The 18702-nt window shown below is 39.6% G+C and overlaps 1 protein-coding gene across 1 annotated transcript; it reads left to right on the top strand.

Annotated features, from left to right (window-relative positions):
* The first annotated feature begins 3740 nt into the window (after positions 1-3740).
* On the top strand, positions 3741-4736 carry LOC131821727 (olfactory receptor 52L1). Its single transcript, XM_059158013.1, has one exon. It carries the CDS (start codon positions 3741-3743, stop codon positions 4734-4736), a length of 996 nt encoding a protein of 331 aa, XP_059013996.1.
* The last annotated feature ends 13966 nt before the right edge of the window (positions 4737-18702 follow it).

Raw genomic sequence — 18702 nt, 5'->3', positions numbered from 1 at the left:
CAAATCATTCTATATTACTCCTAATTTGTGTTATCTCTCCTTGCTGCTTTTCTTCATTAAATGATGACTAAGTGCATATATTCTCTATTTTTTGTTCCCTCCCCCATTACTCTGGTGCAGGACTACAGGATTTATGCTTATGACCCATTGAACACTCTGTGTTTTCATATTCTTGATTTATTTCTCCCAATATCCTTACCTCATTACCCATTCCCATGACATATCCTCAAACCTCTCTGGAGATCACTGTATTTGTCCCTAACACATCTCCCAGCATCTGTGCTTCACCTCTCATGCATACTCCTAGCATATTTGATAATGAGATTCTGTTAATGTCTCGGTCTTTTGCTTAAAATCTTCATGATTTCCACTTTTCACAGTCCTATGGTTCCTGCTTATATATCAGGTTCCACATCTCGTATGGCTTCTGCTTATACACCAGGCTCAGTTTCCTGAGTACTACATCCCCAAATGTCATGATTCTTTCAAGCCGTTGGCAATACCAAGCTCCCTTCCCTCTTACCTAAGGTTTTCTGTATCCTCAGCCTCCCCTCCACACCTCCGTTCACTTTTAACCCATTATTCTGGTCACTAATTTGAATTAGGAGGGCTGTCCTGCAATCCCCAGAATGAGAAATTTCTCTTATTACATGCTTGACCTCCTGAAGTTTTAATTTATAATACTTATAACTGTTATTAGTTATAATAATATACATAATATACATACATAATATATACCATCCAGTGAGCCGTGATGGTAGGGATTGTTTATCATATTGCTTGTTTTGTATCATCTAGTAGAGTATACAGATGTGGCAGATATTTAATGCCTACTGAATGCATGCATGAATGAATGAATAAATGAGGCTTCCCACCAACTATGAATTAAATACTTGTTGTCTGGATAAATGAAAAGATTGCAACCGAAACATTATTCCAAAGGAGAATGTGGCTACTGAGGTGTACTGTAACTGCTTTAACAGAGATGTGGCCAAGCGAAGGGTCTGTTTGGTAATAGGGAGTTATGACGGAGAAGGTCTTAGCCATCTCATTGGAAACTTGCTTGGATGGACTGTGTGAGAATCAATGCCTATCTCATACTTGCTGTGGCATTGGAGTTGATATCCATGGACCTATTGCAATTTTTCAGAAGAGAAGCAGAGTGCTTAATTCACTTGAGAGAGATGGTATTCATCTCAGATTGGATTCTCTAGAAACAGATGCTGAGGCAGAGATTTGCCTGCAGAAAGCTTATTGTATACTTGGGTATACAAGTATACTAAGTATACTTGGGGATGACATCTGTCCGGGAGTTTGGGAAGCAGGTTGGAAAAGAGGAAGGAGTTAAACTATGATCTATTTACCTAAGATGCCTGAGCTAATTCCATGGGGGTACTCTTGAGTGGAGATGGTTCTTCGATGTTGTTTCTAAAGAGAGAGGTTCAGGTTTTTGTATTTGTACTTAAATGGGTCATTGGGTGAGAGCTACACTCAGAAAGGAAAACTAATAGTGGGTGAATCAGCTGTCTTTGTCTAAGGGAGAGTGACTCAATTATGAGATTTTAGCAGCCAACACTCAGCAGATGGAGGAATGAGCAAGTTTCACCAGAGTCCCCTAAAGAATTTATTGCTCTGAGTATGACCTGTGAGAATGAGAAATCTGAACTTGCAGAAAAATATGAGCTTTCCTAGCTCACCGAACATGCAGCTTCCTATGACAGCCATCAAGGTGGACAGGCTTAGAAGCGATGACCAACACTGGACAGACATGAGCCACCTGGTCTGGTACAGGTGTTACTCCCTGCTCTGCCTCTCTGCCCAACCAGCTATCCCTGGGGCAGTTGATTTAGCTCTCTGGGCCTCTAGCCAGTCTGGATGCTAACTTTAGCCCTGTCCAAAGGTGTCTGTTTATCCTCTGGGACCTGCCAATTGGTAAAAACATCTTGCCTGCTCACTGTCTTATTTACAGTTACTGGACCTATCTTGGGAAAGTATCAAGAATGGAGTTGTCTTTCATGGTAGGACTACAAAACTAGGTGTAAATTTGTGCATTATTTATAGAATAATCTATGTACCAGATTTATACACATCATTTAATTAATATTTATAATATATCAGTAAAATTTATATTATTTGCTCTACCATCAGGTGAGGCAGTCTATACTCAGAGAGTTTAGGTATCCTACCATGGTTTCATTTGTTGAATATGAAGGGGACAGAATTTAAGCACAGCTGTCTGGCTATAAAGCTTATGTTTATCTCCTGTACTGTGAAGACTCTACCAGCTAGTTTATAATTATGAAGTTTAATGAGAAATTGTTGTTTATGTGAGACAGACCATTAAGGCACTGAAAGGATTTTTATAATTAGATAAAACAAAATTGTGTATGAACAAAAAAAGATAACAAAATAAAGTGCTCTTAACATGATTAGTGTGGTCCAACAGTTAATCAGTCCTTCTAAGGGACAGAATCAGTGGACTCTGAATTTTGAAGGACAAGAAAGACCAAGTCAGATAAAAGAGGAGGAAGAAAGAATACACAAAAGGCACATGTAAAGTAAGTTGTTGCACTCATATAATTCCAAGAACATTGGAAAAGTTCAAGCCAGACATATATGTGAAAATTTGTTAAGTCAAAGTAATACAAAGATAGCCTTTGAGAGCCTTGTTTGCCAGTCTTAAATGTGTAGTTTTATTCCATGGACTAAATGGAATAACATATTTTAATCTTAGAAGTGACATGGTGACATGTGAATTTTATTTATATTTTATAATCCTCTGCCTTAAGAATGCACAGTGGATAGGAAGGAGTTAATAGCAAAGCCAGAAAGATCTAAGGACATAATCCACATGATAGAAGTTAGGAGTTTGTGCACTAGGTAGTGACACTGCCGGGTGAGAAGAATGAGTGGGTCAAAAGGGTTTAAAGTGCAATCAACAGGAACTGGTCCCAAGTAAAAGGGAGGAGAGATAAGAATGAGAAAGGATCATTTCAGGTTTCTACTTTGGTTGAATAGGTACATATAGTGCCTTAACTCACAAAGCTATGAGCATGAAGGAGGTAGAGTGGATTGGGGAAGAGTAAGCAAATTAATTCAGTTTTGAATTCCTTGAGTGTGTGGTATAGATATTTAGGTATAGATAAATGCAAAATAGATCTGGGTTGCAGAAAAGTATTTGACTCAGAAACCTGGATTTGGAAGAAATTAAAGGATGTAATTGGTTACAATATTAATAAATGGATGAACTCAATCAGGGATAATGTACAGAACAGGGAAGAGAGGAGAGGATGGGACCCTGGAATCAACACCATATAAGAGAGAGGTAGATGAAGAAGGAGGTGGGATGGGAGACATAGGAGGGACAACTGGAGGCTGCTGTGTTGTGGAAACTGAGGGAGAATACTTTAAAGAGAACAGATTGATTTACAGCGTTCAGCAATGGCAAGAGGGGCTGCAGAGGATCCTTTCCAGTGGACATTCCAAGTGAGAAGTAATTGAATGGTAGAGTTTAAACATCTCTCTAAAAGCAGAGTGTTTACTCTTATCTGTAGATGAAACTAGACCCATTGTAGTTCAGAATTGTGGATGTCTCACCTTAAAGACGTTATCTCAAGACCAGGGGATTCTCTTCTTTGTATCTCACTTATTTGCTTGTGTTTCACTTTCAGCTTCTTTCTTCTCATGAAGATGGTGGCCAGATCTAGACACTGGGATAACCCACCAGGAATAGAGAGATCATGATTTTGGTTTCTTTTCTCTCTTCTGTGTCCAAGCCATTGACGATGGCCCTTAGTAATTCAAGCTGGAGGCTACTCCATCCTTCTTTTTTCCTGATGGGCATCCCTGGTTTGGAGGAAAGCCAGCACTGGATAGCATTGCCACTGTGTGTCTTTTATCTGCTTGCTGTAATGGGCAATGTGAGCATCATCTTCATCATCTGGACTGACTCATCCTTGCACCAGCCTATGTACCTCTTTCTGGCCATGCTCTCTGGCATTGACCTGGTGCTGGCCTCCTCCACTGCGCCCAAAACCCTTGCGGTACTCCTGGTTCATGCCCATGAGATTGGGTACACTGTCTGCCTGATCCAGATGTTCTTCATCCATGCGTTCTCTTCCATGGAGTCAGGTGTACTTGTGGCCATGGCTCTGGATCGCTATGTAGCCATTTGTCACCCTCTGCACCATTCTACCATCTTGCATCCAGGGATCATAGGGCGCATTGGGATGGCAGTGTTGGTACGGGGATTGGTCCTCCTCCTCCCCTTTCCTATCCTGTTGCAGAGACTCGTCTTCTGCCGGGCCACCATCATAGGCCATGCCTATTGTGAACATATGGCTGTGGTAAAACTGGCCTGCTCAGAAACCACAGTGAACCGAGCTTATGGGTTGGCAGTGGCCCTGCTTGTGGTTGGGGTAGATGTTGTGGCCATTGGTATTTCCTATGGTCTCATCCTTCAGACTGTGCTGAAGGTACCAGGGGGAGAGGCTCGTCTTAAGGCCTTTAGCACATGTGGGTCTCATATTTGTGTCATCCTGATCTTCTATATTCCTGGAATATTCTCCTTCCTCACTCATCGCTTTGGCCACCATGTACCCCATCATGTTCATGTTCTTCTGGCCACCCTCTACCTCCTTGTGCCACCTGCACTCAATCCTCTTGTCTATGGGGTGAAGACCCAGCAGATCCGCCAGCGAGTGATCAGGGTTTTTTCCCTCAAAGGACAGATCTGAACATATCCCCATTATTTTCTTCTGAGGTTGCTGCCAAAGGTACAGCCAAGAGTCCCTGGCTGGTCTGGGCTATGTGAATAGAGACCATTCCACAATGAGGAGTCCTTCCTGTCCTGCTAGTCTGATGGCAAAGAATGTTGCTTGGGCACTTGGCTTTACCAGTGATTGGTTTACTTAGCAGGATTTGTGATTATTTTCCCCATCCTTTTTTTGCTTTTGATCCCAATATTTCTCTACTCCTTGTGATGTGGGACTTGGAATAAGATTAATAGATGATACCTCTGGATATGCCATTTTTTCCTGCCTCCACCCAGTCCCTATGGAACATCATCTAGTAAAGGAGTGGGAAGTCCCAACCTTTGCATGGTTTTAGTTTTAGTGTCTTCAAACTCTCAAAATTCTGTGAGCTCTAGGTCACTGGGTTCCCCCGTAGTAAGAGAGGCATTTGAAATGACCACTATGTGAAAAAACACTTTTTTTTTTTTACAATATGAGTAATAAACAGTTTTTATTATAATATGAGTGTTACTCATTTGCTTAAAATAGATATAAGTGGGGAGGTAATGTAATAGGCTCTAGGAGTAATCTGTTATGATTCTTATTTTCAAAATATAAACTTATATGTATATAGTGGATTTCTTTTTAAAATGGTCTGTTTGGATTTTGGATTTATTATATCTTAATTTATATGTTTTACTTAGGATAAACAGACAATAAGACCAAGTATTGAGTATATTTATGTTTTATAAATATTAATTTCAGAAAGCAAAGGTAATAATGTAATTATTATGATCTAATAATCATACCATTTGATAGTCTGGTGTTGATAAATTTTTATTAAATTTATAAATTGTTATTATATTTATTAATAAATATAGAACTAGTTATGCCACTTGGAAGAAGAATTTCTCTTTTTGAAATGTGGATATGGGGGTGATATCAATTAGATCCCCCCCCATTTGGGTAACATGAACTGGGTAAATCTTACAAGAGGATTGTCACAGTTGATATATTGCATCCTATTTGTTGGATATTGCCCTAAAATCCTAAAAAGTAGTACATTCTGATCATCCCTAGAAGAAGGAAGTCATCCTGACTCGCTGTAGGTGCTCTCATGTTGAGAGGGTCCTATCCTGGGACTCCCTAGTGGTTGAAAGGAGGGACTGGATGGGTTATTCTTCCAGTTTCTTTTTTCTTGATAAATTTTACCCCTAATAAATAGTTTTCAGGTACAGAGATGGAGTATGAAGTCTACAGTTTGGTTGGCACACGTGGATGAATTAGGGAGGAGTCCTATGAGCTCTTATTGTAAGAGCAATTACATGTTCTCATCAGCTTGGTTGTAGGCCTGGACTTGAACTCTGGTAAGTTGTCCTGGGGAGGCCCAGGCTGTGCTCTATGTTGCATTACATCCACAGGAAAACTGTCGTGGCCCTAGAGGTGCTTAGATTAGGTAGGTTATTCCAAGTAGAGGTTTGTTCTTTCCTCCCATTTACATCACTTGCTGATGCTTGGGATATGAGTATGATGTTGGGATCTGAAGAGCTTCCTTGGGTCACAAGATAGAAATAGATGTGAAGGTGGCAGAGCAACACTGTAGAAGAGCCTGTGTCCCTGATACCATCTGGGCCACCAACCCTGACTTAAACCTGGGACAGAAGCTTGTATCTGGGTTAAGCCACTATGCATGGGGGAATCTTTTTGTAGTGGACTAACCTATAACCTAAGAAGTAGATGTTTTTCCTATCAGATCATCCAGATGGGATATGTTCTACCTGAAGGAAGTCTTTTAGAATTCCTTTTTGAAAAAGGTTTTCAGTTACTGTTTGTCTAAAATTCTGTTTATTTTACTCTCATTCAAATTTACTATCAGAAAGTGTTTATGTCATTTTCTTACTGATTTTTTTTTCTCTTCTGGCTATAGTATATCTCCATATATTCCCTGTCTCATTCCTAGCAGTGTTAATTTGTGCCTTCCCTGATTTCTTGGCTTGTCCATGTTAAACATTTATCAGTAGTATGAAAATATTTAAATGTTATACTTATATCCATTTAAATTAATGTTAGCACTGGCTTTTTGGCTTTTAACTTTTCTTGTCACATTTTGTGCAGAGAGGACTGCACTGACACAGCTCCTCTGGTAATAGAAGAACAACTCCCTCATCAATTCACTAAAGGATTGCTTTCAATTTCTGTTATCAGTTCTAATGATTCTAAACCTGGATTATTTCCTGAATCTCTTAATAAAAACATTTCTTATATCTGCATCAAGCTTTTCCCAGTCCTTTCCCTAGCTTATAATTCTAACCTCCACACATGCATACCTACATTGGTTTGTAGCTTCTTCATTCTGTTTTTCCTATAAAGCCAATCCAATGTGAATTATGAATTCCAGAAATTTCTCAAAGTATTTGTACCCTTCCTTGTCCATTTCACATATCAAGTACTGGATTAAATTATCTTACATTTTTATTTCTGTAGCCATTAAAGGGAAACTTTGACAGATAGGGGAGGTAAATAATATTTTTAGTTTAACATCTTGAATCATAATTATTACAATTTTAACTTAATCTTGTGACATCACTTGTGCTGTATGTATTTTCCATGGTAGACTAGAGTCCAGAGAGACAGTAGTTGTTGTCTTCTTCTTCTTCTTTCTAAAAAAAATTTTAATTATTTATTTAAGAGAGAGAGAGAGAGAGAGAATGAGAGAGTGCATAGGGGGAAGGAGAGGGAGGAAACAATTTCCAGCAGACTCTGCAGTGAGACAGATCCTGACAGGGGGCTAGTTCCCATGGCCCTGAGATCATGACCTGAGCCAAAACCAAGTCTGACACTTAACCCACTGAGCTATACCCAGACACCCCAAAACAGGAATCTTCTGTGTGTTATTTACTTCTCAATACCAAGTGGCTGACTTACTTCCCAGTACAATAAACATTTTATTACTTATTTGTGATATAGGATGAATGCACAAACTTGATGTCTCTGCTGTGATTCCCTTTTCTTCTTTCTTTCTTTCTTTTTTTCAAATTTATTTTTTATTTATTTTCAGCATAACAGTACTTTCTTTCTCTCTCTCTCTTTCTTCTTTCTTCCTTGTTTCTTTTTAAATTAATTAAATTATATTTTTAAAAAAGGTTTTATTTATTTGCCATAGAGAGAGAAGAAGTGAGTGAGTGCACAAGCAAGGGGAGTGGCAGGTTTAGAGGGAGAAGCAGGCTTCCTTGTGAGCAATGAACCCAATGGGGGACTTGATCCCAGAACTGGGATCATGACCTGAGTCAAGGGGAGATGCTTAACCAACTGAGCCACGCAGGTGTCCCTCTTTCTTTCTTTCTTTCTTTCTTTTTTTTTTTTTTTTTTAGTAATTTTTAGTGTGATTTTCTGTTTAGGGGGACAGATCTTCCATCCTAGAATTAGATGCTAATGATCTGAAGGAGACAGGGTGCCATTTGATAGAAAAAAAGCTCATTTTGTGGAGCATAACAAATAGCATGGAGGACATGGGGGTTAGAGAGGAGAAGGGAGCTGGGGGAAATTGGAGGGGGAGGTGAACCATGAGAGACTATGGACTCTGAAAAACAATCTGAGGGTTTTGAAGGGGCGGGGGGGGTGGGAGGTCGGGGTACCAGGTGGTGGGTATTATAGAGGGCACGGATTGCATGGAGCACTGGGTGTGGTACAAAAATATTGAATACTGTTATGCTGAAAATAAAAAATAAATTAAAAAAAAAAGCTCAGGAATGCTGCAGGTGATTGAAAGTGCAGATTTCTCTCCTTATCTGCTCTGTGTTCTTACTAGTTGAAACTGCTTATGAGGCATTATAGACTGAGCAAAGTAATGATGGTTAGAACCTAGTAAATCCATTTGCAGTAAGTCATGACTGCAAAATATATGTGGGACCAGTGGACAAAGGGGAGGTCTTCAACATCATTCTCTTAATTCTACATCTTGGGATCCATTCCTACTTCTTCACCCCTCCCCCCACCTTAACATAGGGAGATTTGATTTGAAAATTTGGCTTCAAATATAATTACCCAGCCATCTGCAAGGAGGACTGCAGAACACCCACAAACAGAGCCCTAGCTGAATGTAAAATGCAAAAAGAATGGTTGGATTCTAGAGGTTTCTTTCCAGGAAGCAGATCTCAGGGTTCTTATGCAGGTGTGTATGAGATATTCGAATACAATGTACAAGAGTCCACTGCTGTACTTACAGATCCTCCAGGCAGGCAGTGAAACAAACAGAACATATTTCCTATGCTTGAGATGCATTAACCCTACCCACTGCTCCAGGCATCTTTGTCCAGTGTTATTAGTGATCCTTCCTCCCATATGGAAAACCAAGCAAGGGAGAGGAGGAGGGAAAGATAGAGGTTTCACTCCTATTATGTCCCTCTTGGGGTGAAGGGAATAAAGCCTTCCTCTCGAAGCAGAGTAGAGGAAATAATATTCTTCCCCAACAGGCAGTAGATGGCTTCTTGCACATTCTTTTGAATGAAGTTGATAATGTTACATGGACTGGGGTTAGAAAAATGGCTTGGAGGATAGGGGCAGGAAATATTTTTTTTTGTGGTGCATCATAAATTATGTGTCAGTGGTTTCAAGAGAACAAATCCTTGCAGAGTATATTATTTTAACCAACACAGAATTAAGTTGGGAAACAATACCAATGAGTTGTCATGAAAAGCCCTTAAATACTTGGAAACTAAATATCACACATCTAAATGATCCATGGCTTAAATAAGAATCACAGCAGAAGTTAGAAAATATTTCAGACTGATTGTTAATAACATAGAGCAAAAGTTACGGGACATAGCTACAAAGAAATTAAAGGTAAGTTTATATTTTTCACTGCTTACAATAGAAAAGAATGAAGATTTAAAAGCAATTATTTAAGTTGACAACTTGGGAATTTATAGAAAGAATACATTAAGCCGAGGTAAACAAGAGTAGTGTAAGGAGTTAATAAAGATAAGAATAGAACCAATACACTTGAGAACAGAAACAATAGAGAGAATCAACAAATTAACAAAAGAACAAAGTTGGTTCTTTGGAAAGATTAATAATATTAATAAGGCTCTGATAAGACTTAGAAAAAGAGAACAATGCAGAAGATCAATATGATTATTGAAGAAGTTATACACACAATACAAAATAACTAAAAAGATAATAAAGGAATGCTACAGTTTTAAACCACTAAAACCAACATTTACCTATGAGACTTTAGGGCACATGTTGTGCGAATTCCAGCTCCCAAACATCCTAAGCACAGACTTATAATTAGGAATTCTCAAGGGATAGTCTTTCCTTTTTCAAGGAAAACCTTTTTTTTCCTTTTCTTCCATTTCCTTCCTCCCCCTTTCCATCTCCTCCCCTCTACCTTCTTTCCCTTCCTCTCTCCCTAGCTCCCTGCCTTTCCTCCATCTCACTTTCCTTCCTTACATTTTTTCTTTTCTATGAGTTTCCCCTTAATGATCAACTAAGGATGTCTCCTTCTCAAGTTCTTCCCTTAAGGGAGACTATACTGTAATAGAGTTCTCCAGAGAAACTGAATTAATAGGAGATAGATAGATACATAGATAGCTAGATATAAGAGGAGATTTACTATAGGAATTGGCTCATGGTGTTATGGAGGCCAATAAGTCCCACAATCTGTCTGCAAGCAAGAGAACCTGGACAGCCAGTAGTATAATTCATTCTGAGTCACAAGACCTGAGAACCAGGAGATTCCTGGTGTAAATCCCAGTCTGAGGCCAAGGGTATGAGAACTTGGGGACTGCTAGTGTAAGTCTTGGAGTCTGAAGGCTCAGGAACCAGGTGCAGTGATGTTTAAAGGCAGGGAAGAAATGGACAGCTCAGCTTAAGAAAAAATTATCCCTTCTTTTTGTCTTCTCGTGTTCTAGTAAGGCTTTCAATAGATTGGCTGATGCCTATTGGTGAGGGTGTGTCTCTATGCAGCCTAATGGGCCAAATGCTAATAACTTCCAACACATTCAGGTGCATTCAGATATAATTTTGCCAGCTATCTGGGCATTCTGCTGTCCAGTTAAGTTGATCATAAAACTAACCATCAAATATATGAACTCCCAGCAAACTCCTTCCTTCCCTTCCCACACTTTGTGTTTTCTCTGACAATGTGATCTATAAACCTAGCTTGAACTCTCTCTTTATGACAATATAATGAGAAAAAATATATATAAGTGGAATAAATAGGCATTAGCTGGCAGTCAAGGTTTACATTTTTAGTTGATTCCAACTTGGAGGAAAGTCTGAAGAGCATTGGAAGACATGAAAGAATTAATTTATGTATAATATGTGAGTCCAGCACCATTTTAAGTGGTATTTATATATATTGATTCTTCTAATCCTCACAAAAATCCTATGACATGGGTATGCTATTATTATGTTTATGTTAAATAAGGAAACTGAGACTCAGAGAGGTAAAATGATTTTTTAAAAAAGATTTTATTTATTTATTTGACAGAGAGAGATCACAAGTAGGCAGAGAGACAGGCAGAGAGAGAGAGGGGAAGCAGAGAGCCTGATGCGGGACTCGATCCCAGGACCCTGAGATCATGACCCGAGCAGAAGGCAGAGGCTTAACCTGCTGAGCCACCCCGGTGCCCCTGATTTTTTAAAAAAGTAACATAGCAAGGGGGTGGGATTATGGACATTGGGGAGGGTATGTGCTTTGGTGAGTGCTGTGAAGTGTGTAAACCTGGTGATTTACAGACCTGTACCCCTGGGGATAAAAATATATGTTTATATATAAAAAAAAAGTAACATAGCTTCTAAGTGATGGGATTTTAAATTCCAGTAGCACATTCTACAGTCTTTTTCATCAGAGCACCCTGCTCTCCATTCTATATTACACTGGTGGTAATTTGCATTATTGAGATGTCACTCCATGCTACATTTCACTGATGTTTCATTTTGTGCTGGTTAGGTTTTCTACAGGTGAGCCAATTCTAGAGTCCTATTTTGAGAGTCTGTTCATGGGTCCCGTTCTAGTACCAATACTGTATTGTGCAGGGTGTAAGGAGGAAACAGTACTAGAGAAGGATTTAACTGAAAGGAGTTTAAAAAGAGAGTATTTATAGAGGTGCTTGCAGGATCAAGGAAACAACAAGAAGAACCCAAGAGCTAACAACATCAGGAAGCCATTACCACCCAGGTCTCCACTACCTCACCCAGGGTAAGAGAAGGGATAGTATTACTCCAACCTGTAGAGCTCTGAAACTGGAAGAGGGGCTTCTTACTAGGATCTCTGGCTAGGGAGAAACACAACCATGGTTAGAAGTGTATCAAACCAAAAGGTGGGGATAGGAATAAGTATTCACTCCTTTCTACCCTCCTACATTTAATCTCCCATAGGTGACTCCTATTGTCTGAACTTGGAAGTCCAAAAGTCAGGTCAGGGAACCAAGCTGAAGCAGGACATAGATATCAGCCTCCATGAGCACAGAGCAGGGCAAAGAAAGAGGAAATGGATTTGTGGCTAAATAGAGAATAAATAGCCAAACTTTTTGCCTTTTCTGGTTGGACCCAGGAGGTAAACGAGAAAAATATCTCAAAATGAATTTGGCTGGTTTTACGTTTAACTTCTTCATCTCAAATCTCTTAGAGATATTAAAAAATGACAGTGACTAGAATATCCACTCAGAAATGTGGTTTAAAATACACTGAGGAGGTAGGAAATCTGATTATTATTATTATTTCATTAATTAGGTAAATACGTTTTGAACCTACTACCTAATTTTTTTTTAAATTTATTTTCAGCATAACAGTATTCATGATTTTTGCACCACACCCAGTGCTCCATGCAATCCGTGCCCTCTATAATACCCACCACCTGGTACCCTGACCTCCCAACCCCCCGCCCCTTTAAAACCCTCAGATTGTTCTTCAGAGTCCGTAGTCTCTCATGGTTCACCTCCCCTTCCAATTTTCCCCAACTCCCTTCTCCTCTCTAACTCCCCATGTCCTCCATGCTATTTGTTATGCTCCACAAATAAGTAAAACCATATGATAATTGCCTCTCTCTGTTTGTTTGACTTATTTCATTCACATTCTTAACACTGTGTGTAATACCATATAAATGGGGAGCAAAATTGACATGGATCCCGTGTTCATGAAGCTAACTGTCCAGTTCTCATGTAGTGTTGTGTATTCCATATTAAGAAAGTTAAGTTTTATTTTATGAACAATGAGAAGCTACTCACATTATAATGTAATGAAATTATTATAAAGGAATCTCAGTGAGGGCAGGGACCTTATCTACTTTTAACCTCTTTATTCTTGTGACTAATATAGCACTGGACATATAGTTGATAATAAAAAAAACTGATATGTATGTTATACCTGAAGCTGATGTGACATTATATGTCAACTATTACTTGAATTAAAAAAAAAAAAAAACTTACCCGATGGCTACTTTTATGTAGGGTAAATTAGCTGTCAAAATTCATGCAGATATCAAATAGTGAATTTCAATACAGGATAATGTGAAAAGCAGGAAAAAATATAGTTTTATTAAGAAATTCTAGAAAAGTTCGATATAACCTTTCAGGATGTTGAAAGTGGTATAATGTTTAGAAGGATGGTCTATGGAGTCAAGCAGATAGATACAGATTTGAATTTCAAGTTGGTTTCAAATCCTGTTCCTCACATCACAACTACTGGTACCCTGTAGCACCATAGCATAAGGTGAGATGAAGGTTCTTTTTTTTTTTTTAATTTTTAATTTTTTATAAACATATAGAGATGAAGGTTCTTAAGAGATCCAATGTTTATAGCAGCAATGGCCACGGTCGCCAAACTGTGGAAAGAACCAAGATGCCCTTCAACGGATGAATGGATAAGGAAGATGTGGTCCATATACACTATGGAGTATTATGTCTCCAGCAGAAAGGACGAATACCCAATTTTTGTAGCAACATGGACGGGACTGGAAGAGATTATGCTGAGTGAAATAAGTCAAGCAGAGAGAGTCAATTATCATATGGTTTCACTTATTTGTGGAGCATAACAAAAAGCATGGAGGACATGGGGAGTTAGAGAGAAGGGGTTTGGGGTAAATTGGAAGGGGAGGTGAATCATGAGAGACTATGGACTCTGAAGAACAATCTGAGGGGTTTGAAGTGGCAGGGGGGTGGGAGGTCGGGGTACCAGGTGGTGGGTATTATAGAGGGCACGGATTGCATGGAGCACTAGGTGTGGTGAAAAAATAATGATACTGTTATGCTGAAAATAAATAAATTAAAAAAAAAAAAAGAGATCCAGCTCATCAGCTCCAGGGTCCTAGACTCCTAAACTAGGACTATTCCAGGATGGCTTGAAGAAGGGGGTGGAACAGTGTGAGGAGTTACCTCAGACCATAAAACCCGTAAAACTTTGACTAGAGTCTCCTGTGTGCGAAGGGGTTTACTTTGCACATTCCCATGGCTGGAGAGCCCCACTGTTTGCAATATGGCCATGTCAGAACTCAGCCACAAATTCCCAGATTAGAGCTCTTAACCTCTGCCCCAGTGAAGAGATTGATGGAAGGTAAAGAAAGGCAAGGTGAGGGCGCCTGGGTGGCCCAGTGGGTCAAGCCACTGCCTTCGGCTCAGGTCATGATCTCAGGGTCCTGGGATCGAGTCCCGCATCAGGCTTTCTTCTCAGCGGGGAGCCTGCTTCCTCCTCTCTCTCTCTCTGCCTGCCTCTCTGCCGACTTGTGATCTCTCTCTGTCAAATAAATAAATAAAAAATCTTAAAAAAAAAAAAAAAGGCAAGGTGAGAAATCCAAGGACAGGGAGCCAGATTCATAGACAGGGACAGAATCCTGAGAGGAGAACTGTCTCCACTGATTCCCCTTCCAGGGTCCATGATAGTGGCTGATTTCCTTACTACTGCAGGAGGGCCCATGAAGATGTCTCCAGGCTTCCTTCTGGGCTACTTCCCCTCTCTTGGCTACTGCTGCCTATGCTGGGCCTTTTGTTGCTCAGAGCAGATGTGTCCCTTTCCTACCACTCCTAGAGTTTTGGATGTGAATCACAGGTCTGAAATCACCTCGTCTTGGTCTGAACCCCTGGCCCCCTTCCCAACCCCCAAAGGCTCACCCCATAGCACCCCTCATTGCCATCCAGCTGCCCCTGAAGCAGGTGTCTCACTCCAATAGGAGGTTCCCCAGTGACTTTGGAGGCCTGTCTTGGCTGCTCTGGGAACAACCTAGTCCCAGGACACGGGCCCAGGAGGTGGACAGCTCTGCAAGTTTGAATTGTCAGAAGAAAGTGTGTTTGCCCTTTTTGTCTAAACTTGGTTTCCTCCCCACTCACTCTAGCAAGTAGTCAGTTCTGTTGTAATGGAATGCAGGAGTTCTTCAAAATCACTGTGCTATGCAAAACTCCACATGAGAAACCACAGGATTTATGAGGAAAATGGAATTAGGAATGTAATACTCAGAAATGTTACCAGTGACACATGAAAAAGATAGAGAACTAGGATAAACCTAGCAGAGTTTGACACATGTTAAATGGTTAAGGAAATACAAATACTGTATTTGTATTTTACTTTAGAAAGTACTTTACAAAGTAAAGACAACACTTTACTTTGAGAAGAACATGAAATTTGGTTTTGAAAGTGGGCGGAAGGGCTGTAGCTTATGAGCTATGGTGAAGTGGTAAAAAGAGCTTCGTCTGAACTTAGAAAATTGTGATTGAGGGTGGAAAGCTGGTGGACTTTAGGAGTGTGTGTGTGTGTTATATCCTAGGACACTCGCTCCCAGCTTGATGCAGTTTTCTGTGTTTGGATTGCACAAAGGCAAAGGTGAAATCTGGTTATCCTCCAATTGTTTTGTAATGTATCAAACCAAGTGATATAGCAGAAGGGGCTGTATCCTCCTTATTCTGTGTTCACAGTCTTCCCCTCGAATCTTCCACATCAATATTTGAAGATTCCAAGGACTGAGAACTTCACAGAGTATCTCTACTGCAGACTTGTGCCTGGGTCTTTCCATGGCACTTCCTAGTCACACCCTGTATCCTCAGGGTGTGGATACTGTCTTTTACTGACTTATCCTCTTATAAGAGTAATCTTTGTGTGTTGCTCTCACTTCATCACTTTTTCAAAAAAATTTACTTTTTATCTATTTTCAGCATAACAGTATTCATTATTTTTGCACCACACCCAGTGCTCCATGCAATACGTGCTCTCTCTAATACCCACCACTTGGTTCCCCCAAGCTCCCACCCACCCCCGCCACTTCAAACCCCTCAGATTGTTTTTCAGAGTCCATAGTCTCTCATGGTTCACCTCCCCTTCCAAGTTCCCCCAACTCCTTTCTCCTCTCTCTCTATGTCCTCCATGCTATTTGTTATGCTCCACAAATAAGTGAAACCGTATGATAATTGATAATAGTCAATTATTTATCCTAGTTGTCTATCTTTTTCATGTGTCACTGGTAACATTTCTGAGTATTACATTCCTAATTCCATTGATAATAGTCAATTATCATATGGTTTCACTTCATCACCTTTTTAATCTGTGACCATCTCAAATCTGTCCAACGGCTATATTGAAACTGCTTTTACTAATGACTTCCATATTGCCTAATTGAATTAGCATCAAATTAGAAAGAGTCCCAGTAGGGAATAGATGGCCCACTCAAATTAGAACAATTAGGGAAGGATTTATGTATGAAGGGACCACTTAAAAGGATGTCATTAGTAAAAGATCCTAAATCATAGTGCAATTACCCTGGGTTAGTAACAGCACTTGTCATCAGCTTTAGATGTGAAGGGAGGAATCACTAGATTTTTGAAGTAGTGAGTTGGCATAGAGAAGGTTACCTTAAGAAGAACTTTTTTGATTGGTGCTGAATTTATTCTGTCTCTTTAGGCATGAGTTATGTTTGTTAACTTTAATGCCACTCTCTCATGTTGATTTTACTCAGATATCTGGTTGTATGTGTTATTAAATAAAATTGTACTGGACATGATGAGCAGTGGAAGTTGATTTTATTCTTATACTAATGCCAGCAATAGAGAAGAGAGCTCAGATCAAGTTTGGATACCCAGTTCCATTAACTCAAAGGCAGGGTTGAGTGGGGTAATGTGTCAGATGGAATGAATTTAAGTCACCTGGGGTGAGCAAGTGGAAAGTGCTGGGGAACTTCAGTGGGAGGTTGATCAATGGGATGTGTCAAGTACATTGAATTATTCCTGAGATTGCCAGTGCTTTTGTCTGTGATTAGACCATCTGTGTTTGCTAACTGGTGCCCTCAGAAATTAGGCTGGTATCCTTTACAGGGATTGAGAGATGGGGTGCTATCTCTTTACATGTTTATATTTTAGGAGATAGTTCCTGAGTTCTTGAGAAAAGCATTTCCTAGGTTGCCAAACTGGCAAGAGGTTAGGAAAAGATTTATATATACTGCAAAGGGACACAGACTTTATAATTAAAAATTTGCACAAGGAAGTACTCTAAGAAAGCAAAGGACAGGGGATTATAGTATGAAAGAAACTGTCTGAAGTTTCTCGATCATTGATTGTTTTTTTCCTAGTAGGCATCCCAGGATGCTGCTGTAGTTGGTTGATGCAACATGTCATACAGGAGATGTGGGGTATGTTAATAGCTTAATTTATGCTTGAGCTTATTCCCCCATGGTTCATGTGGCATGATTATTTATAGCCATGTGGGTCACTGTCCTGTATTCTGACTCAATCTTGAATATTCTGAAACACCCCCCACTGTTTCTTTACTTTTAGCCTACTTCTCCAGGAATATACGTCCAGGAGGACCGATCTGCCTGACTACTACTCTGTGCTGCTTATTTATCAGCAGCTTGATTGCATCATGACTTTCTGCTTCTTGTAGTATTAGACATCTCTGAAGCTGAATCAACATTATTTTTGTAGCAGTTTTTTTTCCCATGTATCTTTTGGGCTTCCATTCTGTTCCATCATTCTATCACAGTAATCTTTCATCTTTTGGAGTTTCCTCATTTTTCTGTTTCATAAATGACTCTCTATTTGTTTTGTATCATATTATGAATTGATTTATTTTTGAATATCTTGTCAATATTAATTGGTTTTGTGGTGGGAGGAGGAAGGGCATGCTGACTTTATCATGTTGATCCAGAGATCTTTGGAACTTATTTACCCTTTAGAACTTTTGATACTTTCTTCATGGCTTATTATTTTTAATAATGTTTGAGAATAATGCATGAAAAGAACATGATGTGTATTGTCTGTTCTTAGTGTTAGTTATTCAGCTTTCCTTCAAATCCACCTTTGTATAACTTTCCTTTATTATAGAGACTGGGAAGCTAAAATACTCTACCCGAGAGTCTTCCTTGCTATTAGAGATGAACATCAGATCAATTTCTGACCAATCACATATAAAGGTCTATGGAGGTTTCCTTTTCTGTCTCTTCCTGTTGAGAATTGTGTGTGGAGGATGGTGGTCTTTGCTTTGAATGGCAGAGCAGAAAAAATAGAAAGTCTGATCTTTTCTTGGCATAATAGAAGTGTCATAACAACTCTGAACTGCCTGATTATCCCTCTCTCTCATGCTTCCGCTCTGTGATGACATAAATAAACTCCAATTTGGTTAAGCCATTATAATCTAGTGTCTCTTATACAGCTAAACACAATCCTAATTGATTGTTGACTAATGTTAGTGAGGCACACCTTTCCCCTTCTTGATGTTTTGCTCTTTGTGTAGGTCAGCACATCGTTAAAACACTGCTGGCTTCTGTTCACCTTTTACTCACTTCCCAGAGTGGAAGTGTTTTCAACATGAGTGACTAATATAAAGAAGAAATGATGGTCATGTAGCGCTCAATCCCTTTCTCTCTTCTTATTTTTGCAACACGCGTCTCTATGGCTGTCAGTCATTGTAAAGGTTTTATGCCTGCAGGGTCCTATGTCTTAGCAGTTTGGGAGAGTCAGTTTGATTCAAGAAATTGTTGTCATTTGGT

This window comes from Mustela lutreola, chromosome 1, assembly GCF_030435805.1.
Source record: "Mustela lutreola isolate mMusLut2 chromosome 1, mMusLut2.pri, whole genome shotgun sequence".
NCBI lineage: Eukaryota > Metazoa > Chordata > Mammalia > Carnivora > Mustelidae > Mustela > Mustela lutreola.
This window is presented reverse-complemented; position numbering and strand designations above follow the sequence as displayed.

Coding starts and splice junctions, on each gene's coding strand:
- LOC131821727 (XM_059158013.1), top strand. CDS start 3,741: ATGATTTTGGTTTCTTTTCTCTCTTCTGTGTCCAAGCCATTGACGATG.